This window comes from Podarcis bocagei (assembly GCF_964188305.1).
Source record: "Podarcis bocagei genome assembly, chromosome: 2".
Taxonomy (NCBI): Eukaryota; Metazoa; Chordata; class Lepidosauria; order Squamata; family Lacertidae; genus Podarcis; species Podarcis bocagei.
The window spans coordinates 110812187-110834463 of NC_138126.1; the positions used below are offsets into that span (position 1 = coordinate 110812187).

The following is a 22277-nucleotide window of genomic DNA, read 5'->3' on the forward strand; positions in this document are numbered from 1 at the left end:
AGTGGTGTGCAAAACTAGGAGCTTCTACTTGTGATTAGAAAATGTCTGAAATTCCCAGGTGTCAGAAAAGGTTATTTATGTATGCAGCAACTGCGGCCCGTGTTTCGATAGCCCCCAAATGGAAAGTGAGCAAGGGCCCAACTAGAGAGTAATGGCAAATTAAGTTGACGGAATATGCACGACTTGCAGATTTAACATATAGAATAAGAGAGCGAGAAGAACATACCTTTAAAGAAGATTGGAAAACATTTATTGGAATAGATGGAAAATAACTGTATACAGCTGAAAACGCCGGCATCATTAAGATAAATTCAACAGAGTGAATAATTTTTGATGGATATAGAAGTGGAAAAATTGATTTGAATGGTTACAGTAAAATATGCAGGGATGTATGATATGTAAAATGAACCATGGAAAGAGAAGGGAAGTCACTGGTTTGTAAAATGTTTATTTGAAATTGTAAAACAGAAAACTTAATAAAAAATATTATTTTTAAAAAAGAAAATGTCTGAGCATGCACAGAGAATTGCAACAGATTTTAAGCAGGAAAAACCACATAAAGCCCAGATAATGCGTGAATACGCCCATAGTTTTAAGTTGGTTGTGATGCTCTTTCCTCCTGTCGTACACAATCTGGGATTGTGCCACGCAATGTGGAGACAGGCAGTGCCATGCGGGTGCTACTGAAATTAAAATTTTAATGCAATTTTCCAGTTACTTAGAACAAGAGCTGGGTCTCAAACTAAATTGTGTATAATTTTGGAAACTTATTTTTTTTTAATTTTTTTTTAAACTTTGTGAAAATGTAAGAGTACTTTCATGATGTTGTTGTTGTTTAAAAAAGGAAAAGCTCTCACCCCAGGGTTAGCCAGTGTGGTGCCCTCCATATCTTTTGGGACTCCCAGGACCCATCAGCCCCTAGCCAGCATAGCAAAAGGTTAAGGATGATGGGAGTTGTAGTCTCAATATCACCTAGAGGGCACCACTTTGACTGCCTCCCCCCGACTCTTCCAAAGGTGTACCATCTCCATGAGGATGCCTGTGACACAATTCTTTATTTATTTCACAAAATCTATGCACTTCTTGATGTTTTTTTCCCCCAAAAAAGCATCAGAGCAATTTACAAAATAAAATCGAGAAGAAATTTGCAACTGTACTTTAAAACATAACAAAAGTTGAAATGCTAAAATGGATTAAAATTACCTTGGATTTCTAAGCATCTGGGTAAGCTTGCCTGAACGAGAATGTGTTTAGCAGTCGTCGAAATAAATACAGGGTAGGTGCCTGCTCGGTCTCAATCGGGGGTTCAAAGTTCCACACTTGAACGATCAAGTTCTTACAAATGCGAAATGGGCATTCTGTGGCACCCTTAGCAGTGCCAAGTCCACCGATCAAAGCAGCCGAGTGGGCACATTTGGGGTAAGGCGATCTCACAGGGTAAACTGGTCCCAAGTTGTTATGGTGAGTAACAGGTTCTGCTTGTGTGAACATACACTGGTAGTTGCAATCAAGGCGGAGCAAATCAAAACCTTACGGCGTGCCTCTCATTTCTGTCAAAAGAAGGCTGTAAAGCTGGGTGGTAGGTTTTTTCTCTCCCCAAATTCTGTCGGTCTAGAACAGGGGTCAGCAAACTGTCCCTCAGACCTTGTGGGGGGCCGGACTATATTTTTTTTTTGGGGGGGTGAATGAATTCCTATGCCCCACAAATAACCAAGAGATGCATTTAAAATAAAAGCGCACATTCTACTCAAGTAAAAACACGCTGATTCCTGGACCATCCGCGGACCGGATTTAGAAGGCGATTGGGTCAGATCCGGCCCCCAGGCCTTAGTTTGCCTACCCATGGTGAGCTGGCATGGATCAAGTGATCTGTGTGAGTCTTGCTTTGTTAAGGAGCAGGATCAAATCACCCCCTCGTCGTCCTCCTCCTCGTCCTCCTCCATTGTGAAACTGCCTGGCCCAGGTTGCACAGCTGTGCACTTTGGGTCTGGATTTTCTGCTTGGGCTGCAAACTGCATTATATGGCTGTTGGATTGAGTGGAACTGCTTTGCAGGCAGCTTGTGTGTCTCCCCGAGCCGCATGCTCTCCCCATGGACCCAGGCTTCAGTTGTTCTAAACTCAATTGTTGGTAAAATGATTGGGATGACAGATTTAAGGTACTGTGCGCTGAAATTGAGGGACGGACTGAGAAAAGGGAAGCAGCTGGCACAGCAAGCATTCTAACCCCCTTCCCCTCCCCTTCCCGCTCCTATAAACTTTCCGGGGCGACATACATTGCTGTCACCTCCGCTAGCACAGCATATGCTGTTGAGATCATGCAATCAGATCATGCATGGGCACTCTCAATGCACTCAGAAATTGGGCAAAGTAATATACAGTATTTAGCAGAGGAGGGACAGAATCTTCTGTTGCTTGTCATTCTGGAAGGTGGGAGGAAGGATGAAAAGAGTTGCTGGCTGCTAGACCGGAGTTGTATTGATGAACGAATGTGAAATCTCAGCCAATTGGCGTGTGAATGGAGAATATCTTGATTTAAGGTTGAACTCAACAGCTGTAGATGTAGATTAGAGCAGTGTTTCCCAACCAGTGTTCTGTGGCACACTAGTGTGCCGCGAGATGTTGCCTGGTGTGCCGCGAGATGTTGCCTGGAGGGAGGCGGGCGAGTCGGGCGGCGAGAGGCGGGGCGGCGGCAGCGAGGAGAGGCCGCCCAGCGCGGAGCTCTCGTCGTCTGCCTGCCTGGCTGCCTGCGAGCTCGGCGGGCAGCGCCTCCGTCCGCAGCGCCCGCCTCGCGGCTCTCATTCCCTGCCCCTGCCAAAGCTCACCCAGCCAAGCCGCGCTCTCCTTCCTGCCTCGCTTTGCTGCCTCCTCCCCCCCCACCCCCAAAGCTTGGAGGTTCCCCGGCAAGGGGGAGGGGAAAAAATTGAAACTTACACTTTCGTGCGTCCCTCCCGGCGTGACGCTGCGCGCTGACGTCATGGGGCTGTAATGGTGGTGTGCCTCGAGATTTTTTTCATCAAACAAGTGTGCCTTTGCCCAAAAAAGGTTGGGAAACACTGGATTAGAGTTTTTGAGTTCATTGGGGCAGCACGCCGTGTTGTAAAATGTTGTCTTACTACCATGAACTTCCATCAAAGGTGAGGCCCCCTCTTTAACATTAACTGGGGGAAATGACTCCCACAATTCTTAGTTGTGTATTCCAGAGTGAGCACCGTACCTGATGGCTTGACTTCCCTAGCCGCTCAGTTGCACTGGGTTCCTTAAATTCTAATTGACCGTGGGATGTGCGGTGATGTTTTCTACTTTGCAGTGGAATCCTATGCATGTCTACACAGAAGTGAGCGCTGCCGAGGTCCATGGGACTTCCTCCCAGCCAACTCTTTCTAGGATTGCAGTCAAGAGGCAATGGATCCAAGTTCTAACTTGGTTCCTATCATTGCTTTGAGCAGATTAGTCATTGCGTAAGTGCTAATGTCCCGGCATATACTTATATTCTTTATCCACAGTGAATAATAGGTCTGCTGCATTACAAATAATCAATTTTAAGAATTGGTGTGCGATCTTGGAGCTGGTTTGAACTTCTACAACTGTTTTCAGCCTAGCACTTGGCCCTGTGTGTGCATGCAATGTATTCAATTAAACATGTTGGATGCATTCGTACTGCGTTCCAGGATATCCTCTTTGTTTTAGTTAATGTTAACTTGCTGTAATTACATCCTGTGTTTAACTTGAGGGGAAGGCAGAGTACAGTGACATGCTTACTCTGATTTCTAAAGGCCTTTAGGAAGAAGCTGATTTTCTGGATCCATTTCAGTCGGGGTTTAGGCCTGGTTTTGGCACAGAAACTGCTTTGGTCACCCTGTATGATGGCATCTGTTGAGAGAGAGAGAAGGAGAAGGGAAACATGTCCCTGTTAATTCTTCTTGACTTTTCAGCGATCTTTCAATACCGTCGACCATGGTATCCTTCTGGAGTGACTATCCGAACTAGGGGCGGGTGGCACCGCTTTGCAGTGGTTCACGGGGAGTGCTTTTCAGCCTCGTGGAACGTCTGGTGTGGGGTTCCACGGGGCCTCAATCCTATCCCCTACGCTGCTTAACATCTACATGCAACCACTGGGTGGGGTTATCCGGAGGGTTGGCATACATTGTCAGCAGTACGCTGATGACACTCACCTCTATTTCTTCTATACATCTGCAGTGAGGCGGTGGAAGTACTGGACTAGTGTCTTGCCTCAGTAATGGACTGGATGAGTGCCAACAAACTGAAACTCAATCCAAATAAGACTGAGGCACTGTTAGTGGTTGGGGGAATGTTCAGGGATGCAGGAGAGGATATATTGTTTGATTATATCCTTTTCCAACTTGTGTTAACAAGTTCCACAATTTAGCAGAGTAACATTCCCCTTTTTAAACTTGCAGCGGATGCGTTTGCTCAGGCTCGCTAAAGCCTCTATAATAACTGTTCTGGTATTTTCCCCTTATTCCCTCATAAAAGATAAGACACGACACAGTCTTCTACAAAAGTATAAAAAGAGTTTGCTCACATCATTCTGTTCACAATAGGATCCCAGAAGGCAGACTTAGCATAGAAAAGAAACATATACCTGGAAACTACAGTGCTACCTCGGGTTACATACGCTTCAGGTTACATACGCTTCAGGTTACATATGCTTCAGGTTACAGACTCCACTAACCCAGAAATAGTGCTTCAGGATAAGAACAGAAATCGGGCTCCAGCGGCGTGGCGGCAGCAGGAAGCCCCATTAGCTAAAGTGGTGCTTCAGGTTAAGAACAGTTTCAGGTTAAGAACGGACCTCCGGAACGAATTAAGTACTTAACCCGAGGTACCACTGTATCTCATAAGAAGACAGTCCCTTTGTCCTCTCTTGACTGGAAGCCAAGAGGGCATCTTTGGCTAAGCAGATGTTGCTTCTTTGATGCATGTAGTCAAAAGAGAGAGATGGCTGCCCTGCCCTTTGTTTTTGTCATTACCTGCACAGGTGAGGCCATACCCACCTCTAGTCACATGCAGAGAAAGTCTGTCCCAGCCCAGAAGGAAACAGGAAGTTTATCTGCTGGCTGGAAAAACATCCCTCCCCATATGTAAACATGTTCACTCTAGGAATGTTGTACTTGAGTGCTCTTGTGTTTCACATCCCACAGTGGTTAGTTCCCTAGACCGGATGGGTGGGAGATCGCCTGCTCTTGATGGGGACACACTTCCTCTGAAAGAGCAGGTTCGTAGCTTGGGGGATACTCCTGGATGGACCCTTTGCTGTCGCTCAAGGCTCAGGTGGCCTCAGTGGCCAGGAGTGCCTTCCATCAGCTATCTGAACAGGGATAGCCTAAGTACTGCTGCCTATGCTCTGGTAACCTCAAGGTTAGACTACTGCAATGCATTATACATAGGGCTGCCTCTGAAGACAGTTTGAAACTTCAGCTGGTGCAGAATTCAGCGGCCAGGTTGCTCACTAGAGCAAGGTGATTTGAGCATATCACGCCGATCCTGGTCCGACTGCACTGGCTACCAGTGGGTTTCCGGGCCCGATTCAAAGTGCTGGTTTTGACCTATAAAGCCTTAAATGGCTCAGGACCACAATATCTCAAGGACCGCCTCTTTCCATATGAACCTACCTGGGACCCTGAGATCATCTTTTGAGGCCCTTCTTTGTGTGCCTCACCCATGTGAGGTCCAGAGGGTGGCAACACAAGGACAGGCCTTCTCTGCAGTGGCCCCCCGTCTGTGGAATGCTCTCCCCAGGGAAGTTCGCCTGGCGCCTTCATTACACACCTTTAGGCGCCAGGCAAAAACGTTCCTTTTTAACCAGGGCTTGATTGACCTGATTGACATCCTATGCCCTTTTGAAATGTGGGCTTTTTGGGGAGGGTTACTGGGTTGATGTTTTGATTTTGATAATGTGTTTTGTGGGGTTTTGTTTTGATTTTGTTCTGTGAACAGCCCTGAGACCTCTGGGTATACGGCGGCCTATAAATTTTAATAACAACAACAGCAACAACTTTTTAAAAAGTAGATACTCTCTTTTAAGAAAGCACCAGCATTTCAAATGATAAAATCTCTTTGGCTTCAAGAGATAAATGTATGTGTAAAATACTGATAATTTAAAGAAAATAGGCATTAGTCCCATAATAGTTCTCCCAGTGCCGATGTGCCTCTTTTAGATTACCTAATTTGTACAAATTTGTTAATTATATGAAGTTGTGGAGTATGCAAAATTGCTATGCAGTATTCCAGACTGATAAAGGTTTGGTTCTTTTGCCATTATGTTGTAAAAAAGGAGAGAATAGAAATGGAGTTTCCAGTTCCTTGTGGGATCTCTCTCTCTCTCTCTCTCTCTCTCTCTCTCTCTCTCTCTCTCTCTTTTGTAAAGGTGTTTTTCAGATTAATGTTACACTTAAAGAGTTCTGATGAGTTCTGCTTGACAGTTTGATTATGGCAGCTTTCACAGCTCCCGTCGGCAAAAAAAAAAATTAGTTACTAAGGTGACAAACCTGTTGTCTTGACAATTGAGGCAGTCTTTACTTTGCTCATCTCCCCACCAACCACCCATTTCCCCAAATTAAGAATTTGTTATGTTTTCGGCTGCTTCTGAAAATGGCTTATGGATTCTCAAAAGAAACCTGAATTCTCAGCCAGCCTGTGAAAATATAATTCTGCATCCACTAATTGCACAACACTGAAGACAAAGAGTCTCCCTGTTTTACAATACAGGCTGTGGCGAGTCTGTGCTGGGCCTCTGGTGCCAGTTCCAGTTTGGGGTCTTGGGGCTCTGTCATATCCATAGCCTCTAAAGCATAGTTAGATTTAAGTTCAATACACAACGGTCCATGGTTAATGCATGACTTATTCACTGCAATTTAGTGCCCATGGAGCGGGCTTTTAACGCACCTCCTCGTTAATAGTCGATCATTCTAAATAAGCACAATTTTTGTTCTCAGAGCTAAAAGCGCAATCATTTCAGCAATACAAGCCTCTTCCCGCGCCTTGCTCTATTAGCGGGCTGTTTTGAACTGGAAATTAGAATTTCTGGTGCTAGTGCTGTGTGGGTGTAACAGAAACACTTATGGACTGAAAAGTGTTCAGTTCTGCAATGTGATTTTGAGGTTCACTTTACTAAAGGTGATAAACATCCTAAGATGATCAGTTATCTTGGAATGCAAAGCACTCTCTTCTGCTATGTGCTGGGGCTCTGACAAGTGGTGTGTGTGTGTGTGTGTGTGTGTGTGTGTGTAATAATTTTCTTGCATTATGGTCTTAGCTGTGTGTCTACAAATGCAGCATGTGTGTGTATATGATTAGTTCTTTAAGAGATTAATGTGCAATCAAAGGGACTGAGCGTCTTTGATTTATGAAATCCTATCCTGTCCATCAATAATCTTAATTGCTTGCCATTATAATCACTGGAGTGTACTTCACCATCACAGTAATTATCTTGACTGGCTGTAATTTGACAAATCAGTTGAAGAGGCAAATAACAATGCTATATCCATCATCTCGCACAATTCTGTCATTGCTTACAACGTACTGACTGGAAGCGGGTAGATTTTTTTTTTTTTTTTTTTTGCTTGTGTTGAAGTGACACCAAGTGACTGTTTTAGTATCCCTGTAAAAGTACAGACCAGAAGTGAATTCTTAAAACTTGGCCTAATTCCACCCCTCTTCCATCCCTTTGCATTGTGTGTTCACAGGTAACCATCCAAACATTAAGATCAACACATGGGATTTTACTTTGAGCCAACTTTGAAGGGTTTTTTCTCCCAGTCAGACATGCTCCTTGGGACTGTGCATTTTAGCATCCTGCTTCTGTGTCATGGTTACCAATGTGCATGTTTGGTGTGTTCGTTTTCTCTCTCTTCCCCTCTTCCCATTCCCACCCCATTCCCAGCAGTAGTAATAAAACATTCAGACTGGTCCCCAAAGGCTAGGAGAATCGGCCTCAGTTCTTGGTAGTAAACAATTTACCGCTTTTTCTCCACTTAACCATATTTTGGTTTTATGGTATGATTCCACCCTCCAAAAAATATATATGCTGAAGTGTGAGTGACGATGACTTGCACCCTCTCCATGGCCAATAAACTCATTTTCATGTGTGGTATTCAAAAGCTTGTTAATTGCAACTGTGATCTTCCTCCACCTGATTTGCTTTTGGCTTCCTCTTCACAGACCCTGTTGCATCCCTGGGGCCTGCAATGACAAGTCTGAACAGTAGCCATGCAGAGAAAAGCGGTGAGATGTCTTCAAAGCAGCCCGCGCCCAAAGTGCAGGTTCAGCGATCAGTTTCCCGAGAAACCATCACCATTCATTTCTCGGCATTTGGGAAGGAGGAAGAAGAGGAGGAAGAAGAGTTCATGGAGTCCCCCTCCGAGGCTCTGGACAACCAAAGCATTGTAACTGCACTTGAAGCTAAGGAAGACCTGTGCTTTGATCACGGTGATCATGACTCTTCAGGTCCCACTACCTCGCTTAATGTGGGTGCATCTCCACTCGTCTTGTCTCCCATCGTCTCGCCAACTGCAAAGCCCTTAGAAACCCAAGTATTTAGTGTGGTGCCATCAGCTCTCTCATCCTCCTCGCATTTGACTCACACCGCCATCTCATCAGGGGTGGCGTTGCCTTCAGAACTGAAAACCAGCCTGTCGCCATCTCCATTGCCCTCCCCTTCCAAGACCAACATGCCATCCGCTGTTGCCGGCTCAAAGCCTTTCATGAGTTTAGTTAAGTCCCTCTCGACAGACATCGAACCAAAAGAGGCCACTCCGCCCACGAGGCACAGGCAGTTGATGAAAACCCTGGTAAAGTCTCTCTCCACAGACACTTCTAAGCAGGAGCCCGAAGCGGTTTCCTACAAACCGCCGGACTCCAAACTCAACTTGCACCTGTTCAAGCAGTTCACCCAGCCTCGGAGTACAGGTGGCGACTCCAAAACTGCTCCCTCGTCCCCCTTGACGTCTCCGTCGGATACTCGTTCTTTTTTTAAAGTGCCCGAAATGGAGGCCAAAATCGAGGACACGAAGAGACGCTTCTCGGAGGTGATCTACGAGCCTTTTCAGCTCCTCAGCAAAATAATGGGTGACGAGAGTAGTAGCCACAGGCCCAAAGCCTTATCTTCAAGTGCTTCAGAGCTGTCCAGTCTCTCCAGCATGAATGGCCATCTGGAAAGCAATAACAACTATAGCATTAAGGAGGAGGAATGCGATTCCGAAGGGGACTTCTACGGCAGCAACTCCAGTATATGTAAGAGTGCTAAGCAGTCCCAGAACGTGGAGGAGCCTGCAAAAGAGGCCGACAGAAGAAGCTCCCCGTTGTTAAGCACAAAGGACTCCAGTTTGAAGGCTTCACTGGTACTTGAAAGATGTTCTCTGTCTGCTCTGGCGAGCAAAGAGGACGAGGAGTTCTGTGAACTGTATTCCGAAGACTTCTGTTTGATAGAGGATGACGGTAAACCTGACAAACCTTTCGAAAAAAGCTACCTGAAGGCAGAGGGGAGGCCTGAGGAAAGCTCTGCCTCACCTTTCAGCGGTGAAGATGGCACCGAACTACATGTGCAACAGCCTAAACTTCCAATGAAAACGTTGTACTTTCTCACAATGTTGATCTATGCCTACCTTATTCTCCCTCTTCCCAGTTACTTCAGCGGACTCTTTTTGGGAGTTGGCGTGGGATTTATGATTGCTATCTGTGTCATTTGGCTTTTTACACCAAGTTCTCGAGGTAACAGGCTACATAGGAATTGGAACAAGCAATTGAATATACACCCTCTGGACATCCAGGAACCTGAGATATTAAAGGTGAGCAACTGCTTCTAACTTTTGGAGATGCACATGATCCTGTATCATAACAAATTTACTTCAAGCCATACTGAGGGGTGTGGGGATTATTGTGGTTCTTGGAAGTGGTGCAGGATGTAACAATAACAAATTGATAGCAAGTTGATACCCACTTCTGTTGTAGTAGATGTGCACTAAAGATCTGGTTGGATTTGCTTTGTGATTCGGTTCTATTCTATTAATCTTATTTTAAATTTGTAGGCCACCCTTCCTCACAAAGTCAGGCTTTGATGGCTTCAGTTACAGTGGTAACTCGGTTTTCAAACGTAATCCGTTCCGGAAGACCGTTCGACTTCTAAAACATTCAAAAACTGAAGCATTTACTTATGGAAAACTCAATACGGAGGCCGCGTAGCATGTTTGACTTCTGAAAAGTGTTCAAAAACTGAAGCAGTTATTTCCCAGTTTTCGGCGTTTGAAAACAGAAATATTCGACTTCCGAGACGTTTGAAAACTGAGATACCACTGTAATAGTTCTTTTCTAGTGCAATTTGTATAGGTTTACCATGGGATGGCTCCATAACTGGAAGATTAATATGGTGGTCTAACGGCTGCTGCCCCATGTGTCTCTGGCCACACAGATCAGGCCATGGGAGCCTGAATTGTTATAGAGTTATATAATTCAGTTGGAGCACAACAGGAACTTGCCTCTGAGAGCCAATCATTCTGGCAATGTAAAATTGGCTTCGCTGCTCGCTTGGGCAACTGTGGCTTCTGTTTCTATTATGGAACTCACACTTTCATATATGCTCTGCTCCCAATATGCATGATGACAGTGAAACTCACTTGTTAGAGTGTGATTCATGTTGAATTTCTAGAGAATCCAGAGCAGGAAAGGGAGCTGAAGCCTTCTTGTGCCCCCTTTTTTTCATGGGGCAGGGTACGGCCAAACTGGAGTGGAGTGCATTTTCAGCATCTTGCCTCGAGGGCACAGTTTACTGTATCCAGTGTCCTCTTCAATAGCACTGGGGATGTGGGAAAGTGGTTGGAAGAATCAGCAGGAGCACTGCCAACCAGGCTTTGTTCTCAAAAGGCTATAGGAAGGGCCCAAGTGGAAAAGACAGGAAACAGTCTTAAGAGGCTGAAAGAAAAGATGGTGCCTATTTAAAGTGAAGTACAGTCGTACCTTGGAAGTCGAACGGAATCTTTTCCGGAAGTCCGTTCGACTTCCAAAACATTCGGAAACCAAAGTGTGGTTTCCGATTGGCTGCAGGAAGCTCCTGCAGCCAATCGGAAGCAGTGGAAGCCCCGCCGGATGTTCAGGTTCCAAAGAACGTTCGCAAATCGGAACACTCACTTCCGGGTTTGCAGTGCTCGGGAGCCAAAACGTCCGAGTACAGTGGTACCTCTGGATGCGAACGGATGTAACTTTTCTGTTGTGCTTTATTAGAAGGAGAAAAATTATCGTTTCCTTAATAACAATTTAAACAATTTATTTAACCAAAGCAATAACATTACTGTATAGCATATGTATCCATGTTTGTTAACTGACGTGGTTAAATGATTGTTTTTTTTAAAAAAAACCTTAGACTGAGTTTTAGCACACATGGAAAACTTAAAACAAATCCTTATTTCCTGATGAATAGCCTTTGGACTATAATGTAACTTAAATAGAAAAGTATCTTCAGAAAGATTTTTCCTCCAAAAGCATTTTATTTTAAAAATCCGATTTAAATTGATTTTTACCCACCCTGCTGCAGATTGTACTTTTCCAGCTTGTGCTTGGTGGTTTTGGCTAGTTTGCAAAAAGAGACTGTGCAGGGACCTTTATGTTGTTGTTGTTTTTGCCCTTCACAGTTAAGCTGTGCCCTTTTGTATGTGCTGAGCCCAGGATGTTGTTGTTTTTAATGGCATGGATTGCAGCAGACGTCTGTTTTGGGAAGCTCTATGTGTCATGGACCTTGGAATGGACTTTTAAATTATCTTTGCTTTGAAAAGAGGATGGTGCCCATAGGGAAATTGGACTTCCTATTCGTTCCATTGAGCTCCCACCATGACAGGTACAGATTAAAGGCAAATTTGCGGAGCCAGGAAGGTTGTGACCACACCTTCACAGTGCTAGACTGAATTTCTTGAAGCTTTCTTCGGCATTGCTGTTCGTTGAAGGATCTTGCAAGCAAAGGAACGAGCTTAAGTCTGTTTACTGAAGTGATATGTTAGTGTTCTTAATTTCTGAAGAGGCTTTGCAGCTTCTTTTTTTTCTTTCAGAAGAATTTTCCAGTGCTGGCAAGGATTTGATTTTTAAGAGGTTGCCGCAATAGCTCATGTGGCAATCACACAATGTAGCTCATTGTTCAGGTTTCCATATGTTTATGCGATAAGGGCTGTGGCTTAATTTTCCTGCTGTTGCCTGGCATGTTGTTCTGGCAGTAGAGTGTTTGAGGAAGCTTAGGGCAATAGTCAACCCGTTTTGCTCAGAGTAGACCCCATGAAATTAGTGGACCTAACTGAGTCATGTTTATTTTCAGTATGTCTATCTTTGAGAAAACTTTAGTTGGAGGCCACCCTAAGGTTCCATGTCCTGTTGAGGCATCCAAAATGTTATTGCTGTCGGGGTATGAAAATGTTCGGGCAAATGACCTCATTTTTGTGCTTGGTCCACATTTGACCAAGATCTCACTGTTCCAAAAAGGGAATGTTGGGTCCAGTTTAATGTACAAAACTCTCTTAACTTTATAGAGGTGGCTGTGTTGCCACTATTCCTCTTGTTCCAGCTCACACTTCTCTACAGATCAGTAGGGTGGGAAGGTTAAAAAGTGGGGCTTTCTAGCTTCCGAGATGATTATGCTCAACAACTCCCCCCCCAAAAAAACCCAACAACTTTTGTGTCTAGATTTTCACTGATTGAAATATGGCAACCCTAATTTTTAGTCAACTCTGGCTCCTCCCCGAGTTCGCCTGTTATTTCTTATGCTCCCCCTTTCTTCTGTTGATATACACTGTGGCGTTTCAAACTACCCTACCAAACATTGTCTAGTGTTCTTTGTTCCGTTAATTTTGTTTCGTATTTGCTTCATATAAAATCTCAATAAAGATCATTTATAAAAGCGAGAAAAAAGGCAGTTAAGGGTAGCTATATACAGGTGCATAAAATCACTATATTATGTATATTACACATCCTAGAGCACAATATACAGTGGTACCTCGGGTTACAGACGCTTCAGGTTACAGACTCCACTAACCCATAAATAGTACCTTGGGTTAAGAACTTTGCTTCAGGATGAGAACAGAAATTGTGCTCTGGCGGCGCAGCGGTAGTGGGAGGCCCCATTAGCTAAAGTGGTGCTTCAGGTTAAGAACAGTTTCAGGTTAAGAACAGACATCAAGAACGAATTAAGTTCTTAACCCGAGGTTCCACTGTATATATCAGGAGACTTCGTTTGGTCAGAATCGAGTACAGTCATACCTCAGGTTACAGACGCTTTAGGTTGCGTGTTTTCGGGTTTGTACCGCATCAAACCCGGAAGTGCCGGAACGGGTTACTTCCGGGTTTTGGCTCTCGCGCATGTGCAGAAATACTAAATCACGCTTTGCACATGCGCAGGAGCACTGAATTGCGACCCGTGCAGACGTGGTGCTGCGGGTTGCGAACGTTCCTCCTGCACGGATCACGTTTGCAACCCGCAGCGTCCACTGTATACACTTCCGGAGTTAACGCTAAATACATGACTTCTGGTAAATGAGCCACCTTAGCTGCTAGAGGGCTTTCCAGGCTCGTCTCCCCATGTGTACTATCTGAAACCAAAGGGGCGCATTGGTTGCCAGATGTGACCCCCCCCCCCCGGCAGCTCTCCTACCCCACTAAACAAAGCTGAAAGGTGAGAGGATAAAGACAAAATCAAGTTACTTCTTCACACAAGGCACAGCTAACTGTGGCATTTGCTGGCACAAGATGTGATGGCTTGGGTGGCTCTGAAGGCAAATTAGACAAATTCAGGGAGGATAAGCCTATCAATGGCTACTTAGTCATGATAGCTGTATATTGCCTCTAGAATCGGGGCTGCCTGCCTCTGAATACCAGTTGCTGGAAAGCAGGAGAAGAGTTCTATTCCGCTCCTGCCCTGCTTGCAGCAGCTTAAGTTGCACTTCCTGCTAGGCATCCTTTGTCATATCTGTGTCGCGTATTATCCTGCTCGGATTTGCATGATATGTTTTTGCTCGGCATCTCCGTGAGCAGGTTTATTGGAGATATATGCGTCACCCAGTATGATTCATATGTTCAAATATCCATAGGGAGTAATCCACCCACACCGGGAAAGTGTACTTACCCACTGCCAGGCACTACACAATTGTTACCTTGAGACTTTTAGTGTAGGTAAGGGATAGAGAATTCTGTGCCTTTCTAGTCCAGAGTGAAATGCAGAAATTTTCTGAGATTGAATCGCCCCAAGACCTGCGGTGTATAGGCCGGAATATAAGTGTAATTAATAAATAATAATTCAAGATATAATTTGGTGGGTATTCATGAATTGTGTTGATTTTAATTCCAGAAGGGTTAACTGCGTTACAGCTAGGGTTGCCGTACATCCGGAATTTCCTGGACACGGCTGGAATTCGGGTGGAAGTAGCTGAAAGTATGGCAGCCTGTGTTGGAAGCTCAACTACTTTTGTCTCTGGGTTTTCACTTTTTGAAATAGGCCGACCCTATTTACAGCAAATGGGGACGCGGGTGGCGCTGTGGGTTAAACCACAGAGCCTAGGGCTTGCCGATCAGAAGATCGGCGGATCGAAGCCCCGCGACGGGGTGAGCTCCCGTTGCTCGGTCCCTGCTCCTGCCAACCTAGCAGTTTGAAAGCACGTCAAAGTGCAAGTAGATAAATAGGTACCGCTCCGGCGGGAAGGTAAACAGCGTTTCCGTGTGCTGCTCTGGTTCGCCAGAAGCGGCTTAGTCCTGCTGGCCACATGACCCGGAAGCTGTACGCCAGCTCCCTCGGCCAATAAATCGAGATGAGTGCCGCAAACCCAGAGTCAGCCACGACTAGACCTAATGGTCAGGGGTCCCTTTACCTTTATTTACACCAAACACAGAAAAGGGCTCTGTGGCACTAGAAAGGTTAATAGATTTGTCGCATAAGCTTCCCTGGACTATAGCATCTGGTGAAGTGGACTCTGGCTCACGAAACTTTGTGCCACAAATTATTTATGCCGGATTACTGAATAGGTACAGTAGACACCGGCCTATGAGCCCCATGCATTTTGTGGGCCCCATGACATAGGGTCAAAATAATATTGATTTGATCTTGTTTGTTGTCGTTCTGGCAAGGGCCCCCCCGAGATTTCAACTGCCAAGGGGCCTTCATAGGGTTTAATCCGGCACTGCAGTTATGCACAAAATACCGCTTTTAATGTTCCATTGAATTGAACTAAAGCAGAAATTTGATGGATGCCAAGTACCTAGAACTAAAGCAACTATGTAAATCTGCACTCACCATTCTAATGCAGAAAGTAGCTGCTGCAGAAATGCTGCGTTAAAAAGTAGTTCGTTTCAAATTGTTGTTTCCAAAGTACTTCATATAAAGCACCATTGAAGGGGAATTAGCTGGCTTAGTCGACATGTTCTCATCCTGTCTTTCTCCTAGGAAAGACTGGAGTGGGGATTCCTTGGCAGGGAAAGGGGAGGAACAGAAGAAGTTGGCAACCGACAAGGTTTAGCTTAGCTAGCAAGGGCAGCCCAAAATCATATCTTGGATCTGTACCTGGTACAGTTTGCCTGGAGTGTATGGCTGCAGAAAACTGGACAGGGTAGCACCGTTGAATGCTTTCCCAAATGAAAAGTCCCTTGCCGTGGAAATCTAGAACACAAGAAAGAGTGGTTCCATGATAGCTTTCTCCCTGACATGTTCGTTCCTGTGTTCAGAGAGCATTTTGGGTAGGCCCAGGGGAGAAGCAGCATTCAGGGATGTGAAGCAGCAATACATGCTTCTGAATATGATCAAGATGCTAAAAGTAAAAAATGTTTTGAGTACGTGAGTTATGAAAAGGTTTGCTTCTGATCTGCAACTCCAGGGACCCTACTTGCTCTTACTAAGAGATTGATTCGTTTTACTCACTCTGCCTTTCAAATGTCGTTTTTCCGTATTTTGTATGTGAGATTTTTGTATACCTTTATACAATTTCTTCTGAAAACAATTTATGCAATTACTTCTGAGAACGTTAAGTACCGTTTTCGTATTGACAGTCCGAGCACTACTTGCTTGATACAGACCAGTGGTGGTGATAGCTTTTGGCATGAATAATGTAGGTAAACCTGTTGCTTTATAAATACTGTTCACCTGTAGTTTGAGAAAAGTGGTTGCAAGATGACCTTGAAAAGGTTGCCTTGTCATTGTCCCCCCACCCCAGGTCTAACCAATAACATTCAGAGTGTCGAAGAAATGAAGGTGTGCTATTTTTCCGTTCACAAACTGATTAAAGGAGTGGGGTGGATTTCTAATGTGGTTAGACTGGCAGAGCTTAATCCACTTATTCTAACTATAAAACCTGAGCCAACAGGTGTAATAAATCAGTTGAGCAGCATGTGGTTAATCTAATTCCATTACCCAGTTAAATTGAAATGAAGACAGGGACTACCGGGTTGTTGGGGGAAGCAATGGGGAAACTGGTCTGAATTACGTTTTGTAAGCATGTGTTCCTGTCTCAAAGGTAATCTGTTCTAGGGAACCATGGCTCTTTGGTAAGACTTTCATTTCCTGCTCTAGAGTGGTATTCTGTTGGGGGATCTTTTCTGTTGCTCTCAGTGAACATATCTTGCCTTAATGTTGCATCTGTCTTGTGCAATAGATTAATGATGCCCTTACGTGACACCAACCATGTACCCAAGAGCTTCAGGCATACAGAGGCTGTTTTGTTCTCTTCTGTAGCTAGGGAAATGGTGCCAAGTGTTTGTGTGTGGAGGAGAATCCCCCTTCTTTGGAGATTATGGGCCATGCCTAAACTTCAGTTTGCATAGCAGAGGCCGCCTGAGCTCCATGCCGTTGCCAAGAGCTTTTGGACATGTCAGAATTGCAGACCCCTTTGTTCCGATAGCATACAGATCACATGTTTTTGTAGCGCTTGGGAGAGGAGACAAGAGGAAGCAGGTCCAATAAACATCCTGGGTGTTTTGCTTGCCGGGAGTCCCCAGGATTTGGGGGAGGTGAGTGAGTGGGGATGGTGAAGGCCTTGGCTTTTTTTTCAGTCAGAACTTGTCAGAACTCAGGTGGGTTCCAGCACCTCTCAGGTGGATGCCATTGCCATTCTAAGATATCACTGATGGAGGCCTTGCTTCTGAGCAACATTCAGCCGCACTCTCTGACTTGCCTGCAGGGCTAGCAAGCAAGAGTCTCAGTGAGGCCTTTTGTACCGTTTCCGAGCACAATTTAAAGTGTTGGTGCTCACCTTTAAAGCCCTAAATGGCTTCGGTCCAGTATATCTGAAGGAGCATCTCCACCCCCATTGTTCACTGTGGTCCAGCGCTGAAGGCCTTCTGGCGGTTCCCTCACTGCGAGAAGCCAAGTTACAGGGAACCAGGCAGAGGGCCGACACCTGAAGGCAGCCCTGTTTAGGGAAGCTTTTAATGTTTGATGTGTTCCGGTATTTTAATATTTTGTTGGAAGCCACCCAGAGTGGCTGGGGAAGCCCAGCCAGATGGGCGGGGGAATAATAATAATAATAATAATAATAATAATAATAATAATAATAATATTTTACCACATCCTCCATTCACTTTTAAGCGTGGGCAGGTTAACCACCTTAGTCCTTTCTCCACTGCTGCAAATTGTTTAATTCTACACTTAGAAGGTCCTAGGGATAAGGAGCTTTCCAGGTTTTTTTCTAGGTCCTAGAATAGGCTTTGCCATTAACCTGCTCCAACCTGCTCTGGCTCTGTGTCAAAATGTATTTACTCTTCAAGGATTATGGAATGGATGAGGTTGACACACTATGGAAAGGCAGGAATCGGTTCCTCCCTGCAGCGCTCGAGGTGACTGCCGTACAGAACCTTAATTTTGTCTCGTTTGTAGTTTGACCTTGTTCTGTTGGATTTAGGCTTTCAGTGGCTGATATTTTAAATTGGCCTTGGGAACTATTCTGAATCGCCTTTCAATAAAATTCCTGTGTCTTTTCCAGGGCTGGATGAATGAGATCCATAACTATGATCCAGAGACATACCATGCTACATTGACTCACTCTGTCTATGTGAGACTTGAAGGAAGCACCTTGAGACTTTCGAACCCCAACAAAAATATCTCCAGAAGGGCTATTTACAATGAAGCCAAGCCGGAAGTCACTTACATTAGCCAGAAAATTTATGATCTTACGGAAAGCAAGGTGAGTTCCAATGACATTCTATGGGTAGCTCCCGCATGAGGACTTACCGTATTTTTCGCCCTATAAGACGCACCGGCCCATAGGACGCACCTAGTTTTCAGGGGGGGAAATCAAGGAAAAAAATATGATTTCCCCCCCGCAGCTCTGGGAGCAGCGGACAGGCTGCACGCAGCCTGTGCGCTACTCCAAGACCTTCTCCCTGCTTTTGCGGGAGGTGGCGGAATTCCCCCACCTCCCGCAAAAGCCCACAGGAGCCCCACTTGACTCCTGCGGGCTTTTCGACCAGGAGGGAGAAGGGACTGAAAGGGCCAGTCAGTCCCTTCTCCCTCCTTGGGGAAAAGCCCCCAAGAGCCGCTTGCTCTTTAAAGGGTGCACGGCTCCTGCAGGCTTTTCTAGGAGGTTGGGGAATTCCCCCCCTCGTAGAAAAGCCAGCAGAAGCCGCGGAGCCCCTTTAAAGAGCGCACGGCTTTTGCCTGCTTTTGCGGGAGGTGGGGGAATTTCCCCATCTCCCACAAAAGCCCAAAGGAGGGTTGGAGAGCAGCGGCAAGGCGTCGCGCGCCTTCCTGCTGCCCCCCATCCTCTGGGGCTGGCGATGGGGGAAGCGCTGCTTTCCCCACCGCCAGCCTCAAACCCGGGTTGGAGAGCAGCGGCAAGGCGTCGCGCGCCTTCCTGCTGCCCCCCATCCTCTGGGGCTGGCGATGGGGGAAGCGCTGCTTTCCCCACCGCCAGCCTCAAACCCGGGTTGGAGAGCAGCGGCAAGGCGTCGCGCGCCTTCCTGCTGCCCCCCATCCTCTGGGGCTGGCGATGGGGGAAGCGCTGCTTTCCCCACCGCCAGCCTCAAACCCGGGTTGGAGAGCAGCGGCAAGGCATCGCGCGCCTTCCTGCTGCCCCCCATCCTCTGGGGCTGGCGATGGGGGAAGCGCTGCTTTCCCCACCGCCAGCCTCAAACCCGGGTTGGAGAGCAGCGGCAAGGCGTCGCGCGCCTTCCTGCTGCCCCCCATCCTCTGGGGCTGGCGATGGGGGAAGCGCTGCTTTCCCCACCGCCAGCCTCAAACAGCAGACTCTCCTGGCTTCAGCGGAAGGAACGCGAAGCCTCCGGAGCGCAGGCTTCGGAGGCTTCGTGTTGCTATCGCTGAAGCCAAGGAGTCTGCATTCGCCCCATAAGACGCACCCACATTTCCCCTTCATTTTTGGAGGGGAAAAAGTGCGTCTTATAGGGCGAAAAATACGGTAAGTGGGTTTTAAAATCATCATCATCATCCAGGGGTGGCTAACTCAATCCAGGTGTTGTTGGACTCCAACTACCATCAGCCACATCCAGCATGGTGAAGGATGATGGAATTGCAGTCCAGCAACATCTGGAAAGTCACAGGTGAGCCACCCCCACTTTAAGTCTCTTGCAATGTTTTTTCTTTGGATAATGGGACTAGCCATTATGGTTTGCTGCCAAACATAATAAAATATTTTATTTGCATCATCTCTTTGTTCTACTGCATCCAAGGAAACTCAAAATGTGACATCACTATGGTGTGTGTTTTCCTGCCCCTCAGATAACAGCCATGGAAATAGAGCGGGGTAGGAAAACTTGTAGCATGATGTCATGTGTTTAATATTTATGTGTGTTGGTGTGAGAGCTATGTATAGCTAGACTGTATAGCGGCAGCTAGACTGGTGACTGGGGGCGGCCGCCGAGACCACATAACACCGGTCTACATAAGACCTACATTGGCTCCCAGTACGTTTCCGAGCACAATTCAAAGTGCTGGTGTTGACCTTTAAAGCCCTAAATGGCTTCGGCCCAGTATACCTGAAGGAGCGTCTCCACCCCCATCGTTCTGCCCGGACGCTGAGGTCCAGCGCCGAGGGCCTTCTGGCGGTTCCCTCATTGCGAGAAGCAAAGCTACAGGGAACCAGGCAGAGGGCCTTTTCGGTAGTGGCGCCCACCCTGTGGAACGCCCTCCCATCAGATGTCAAAATGATAAACAACTACCTGACATTCAGAAGACATCTTAAGGCAGCCCTGTTCAGGGAAGTTTTTAATGTATGATATTTTAGTGTTTTTTGGTTTCTATGGAAGCCGCCCAGAGTGGCTGGGGAAACCCAGCCAGATGGGCGGGGTACAAATAATAAATTATTATTATTATTATTACTATGTATATTGGTGAAGGGGTGTGTGTTGAGAACATAGGGATTCTGTTTTCAGTGTTATCCCCGTGTCTTCCTAAATATCTAATTTTCCCCTTTCTAAATACCAATGCTGAATTTTCACAATGTTGCTGCCTCCATCTTCAAAGACAGCAAGGGGAACTGGGGAGAACTGAGTGCCTTGCCTTGTATGGCTATCAGTGCTTTCTTCTACCACAAAGCCACCATTGGCTACATCCCTTTGGAACTGGCTGTGGAGTTTTCTTGAGAATTATTACACAATAATGGGACCAATAGACCAATGTAATCAGCTAAAAATGGGTTATTTGGTGACGGTGCCTAAGTATACTGACATAATGTAACTGATATTTTTAGGGGTACATGCAGACATGCCATTGCCCATGTCGTTCAGTTGAAGTCACCATATAGGGCCTTGAATATGTTGAGACTTGCACTGCCTACTTGTGTTAAAGTTCACTACCACTACCAATGTTGTGGATACTCAAGTTCGATTTCTTCTGCAAGTTAATAATAATAATAATAATAATAATAATAATTATTATTATTATTATTATTATTATTATTATTATTATTATTATTTTATTATTTATACCCCGCCCATCTGGCTGGGTTTCCCCAGCCACTCTGGGCGGCTTCCAACAGAACACCAAAATACAACAGTCTCTCAAACATTAAAAGCTTCCCTAAACTAACTTGTAGAAGTTATTTTCTTCTACAAGTAAATAATGAGAACTGAAAGAGTTTATTATATTGGGACTCTTGTGTGCCTCCATTTGCAATTGGAGATGGTGCTAAATTTTAGAATTTAAGGGGGAGCTACCTGCTCCAGCTTGGAAGATCCTCAACATGGCAGGATGAAGCAGGCCCTGCACTCTGAAATCAAGCCTCATATACCTGAAGAAGCATCTCCACCCCCATCATTCAGCCCAGACACTTGAGGTCCAGTGCCAAGGGCCTTCTTGCATTTCCCTCACTGCGAGAAGTGAGGTTAGAGGAAACCAGGCAGAGGGCCTTCTTGATAGTGGCACCCGCCCTGTGGAACACCCTCCCATAAGATGTCAAGGAAGTAAACAACTACCTGACTTTTAGAAAATATCTGAAGGCAGCCTTGTTTAGGGAAGTTTTATATTTATATTTATATTTATATTTATATTTATATTTATATTTATATTTATATTTATATTTATATTTATATTTATATTTATATTTATATTTATATTTATATTTATATTTATATTTATATTTATACCCCGCCCTCCCCAGCCAAAACCGGGCTCAGGGCAGCTAACAACCAATAATAAAAACAAGTTGATTAAAATACAATTTAAAAAACAAGATTAAAACATTAGGATGCAGCCTCTTCACAGGAGGAGAAAGGAAAAAGAAAGAGAGGGAGGGAATTGAACTGATTCTAAGCCAAAGGCCAGGTGGAACAATTCTGTCTTACAGGCCCTGGGGAAAGAAATCAGATCCTGCAGGACCCTGGTCTCATGAGACGGAGCGTTCCACCAGGCCGGAGCCAGTGTTGAGAAGGCCCTGGCTCTGGTTGAGGCTAATCTAACTTCCTTAGAGCCCGGGACCTCTAGGGTGTTGCTATTTATGGACCTTAAGGTCCTCCGAGGGGCATACCGGGAGAGGCAGTCCCGTAGCTACGAGGGTCCTAGGCCATGAAGGGCTGTAAAGGTCAAAACCAGCACCTTAAATCTGACCCTGTACTCTACCGGGAGCCAGTGCAGCTGGAAAAGCACTGGGTGAAAATGCTCCCATGGCAGAGACCCCGTGAGGAGCCTCGCTGCAGCATTTTACACCTGCTGGAGTTTCTGGGACAGCTTCAAGGGCAGCCCCGCGTAGAGCGAATTACAGTAGTCAAGCCTGGAGGTGACCGTCGCATGGATCACTGTGGCCAGGTTTTTTAATGTTTGATGTTTTATCGTGTTTTTAATATTCTCTTGGGAGCT

The 22277-nt window shown here is 45.7% G+C and overlaps 1 protein-coding gene across 4 annotated transcripts in view; it reads left to right on the forward strand.

Moving 5' to 3' along the window:
* The window catches only part of TEX2 (testis expressed 2), a 103061-nt gene that overhangs the window by 44851 nt on the left and 35933 nt on the right, over window positions 1-22277 (forward strand). For all 4 annotated transcript variants that reach the window (XM_081181271.1, XM_081181273.1, XM_081181274.1 and 1 more), the window contains exons 2-3: window positions 8183-9807; window positions 17953-18153. In XM_081181271.1, coding sequence (XP_081037397.1) covers window positions 8209-9807; window positions 17953-18153 — 1800 coding nt within the window. In that variant the 5' untranslated portion in view covers window positions 8183-8208. The remainder of the gene's footprint in view (window positions 1-8182; window positions 9808-17952; window positions 18154-22277) is intronic.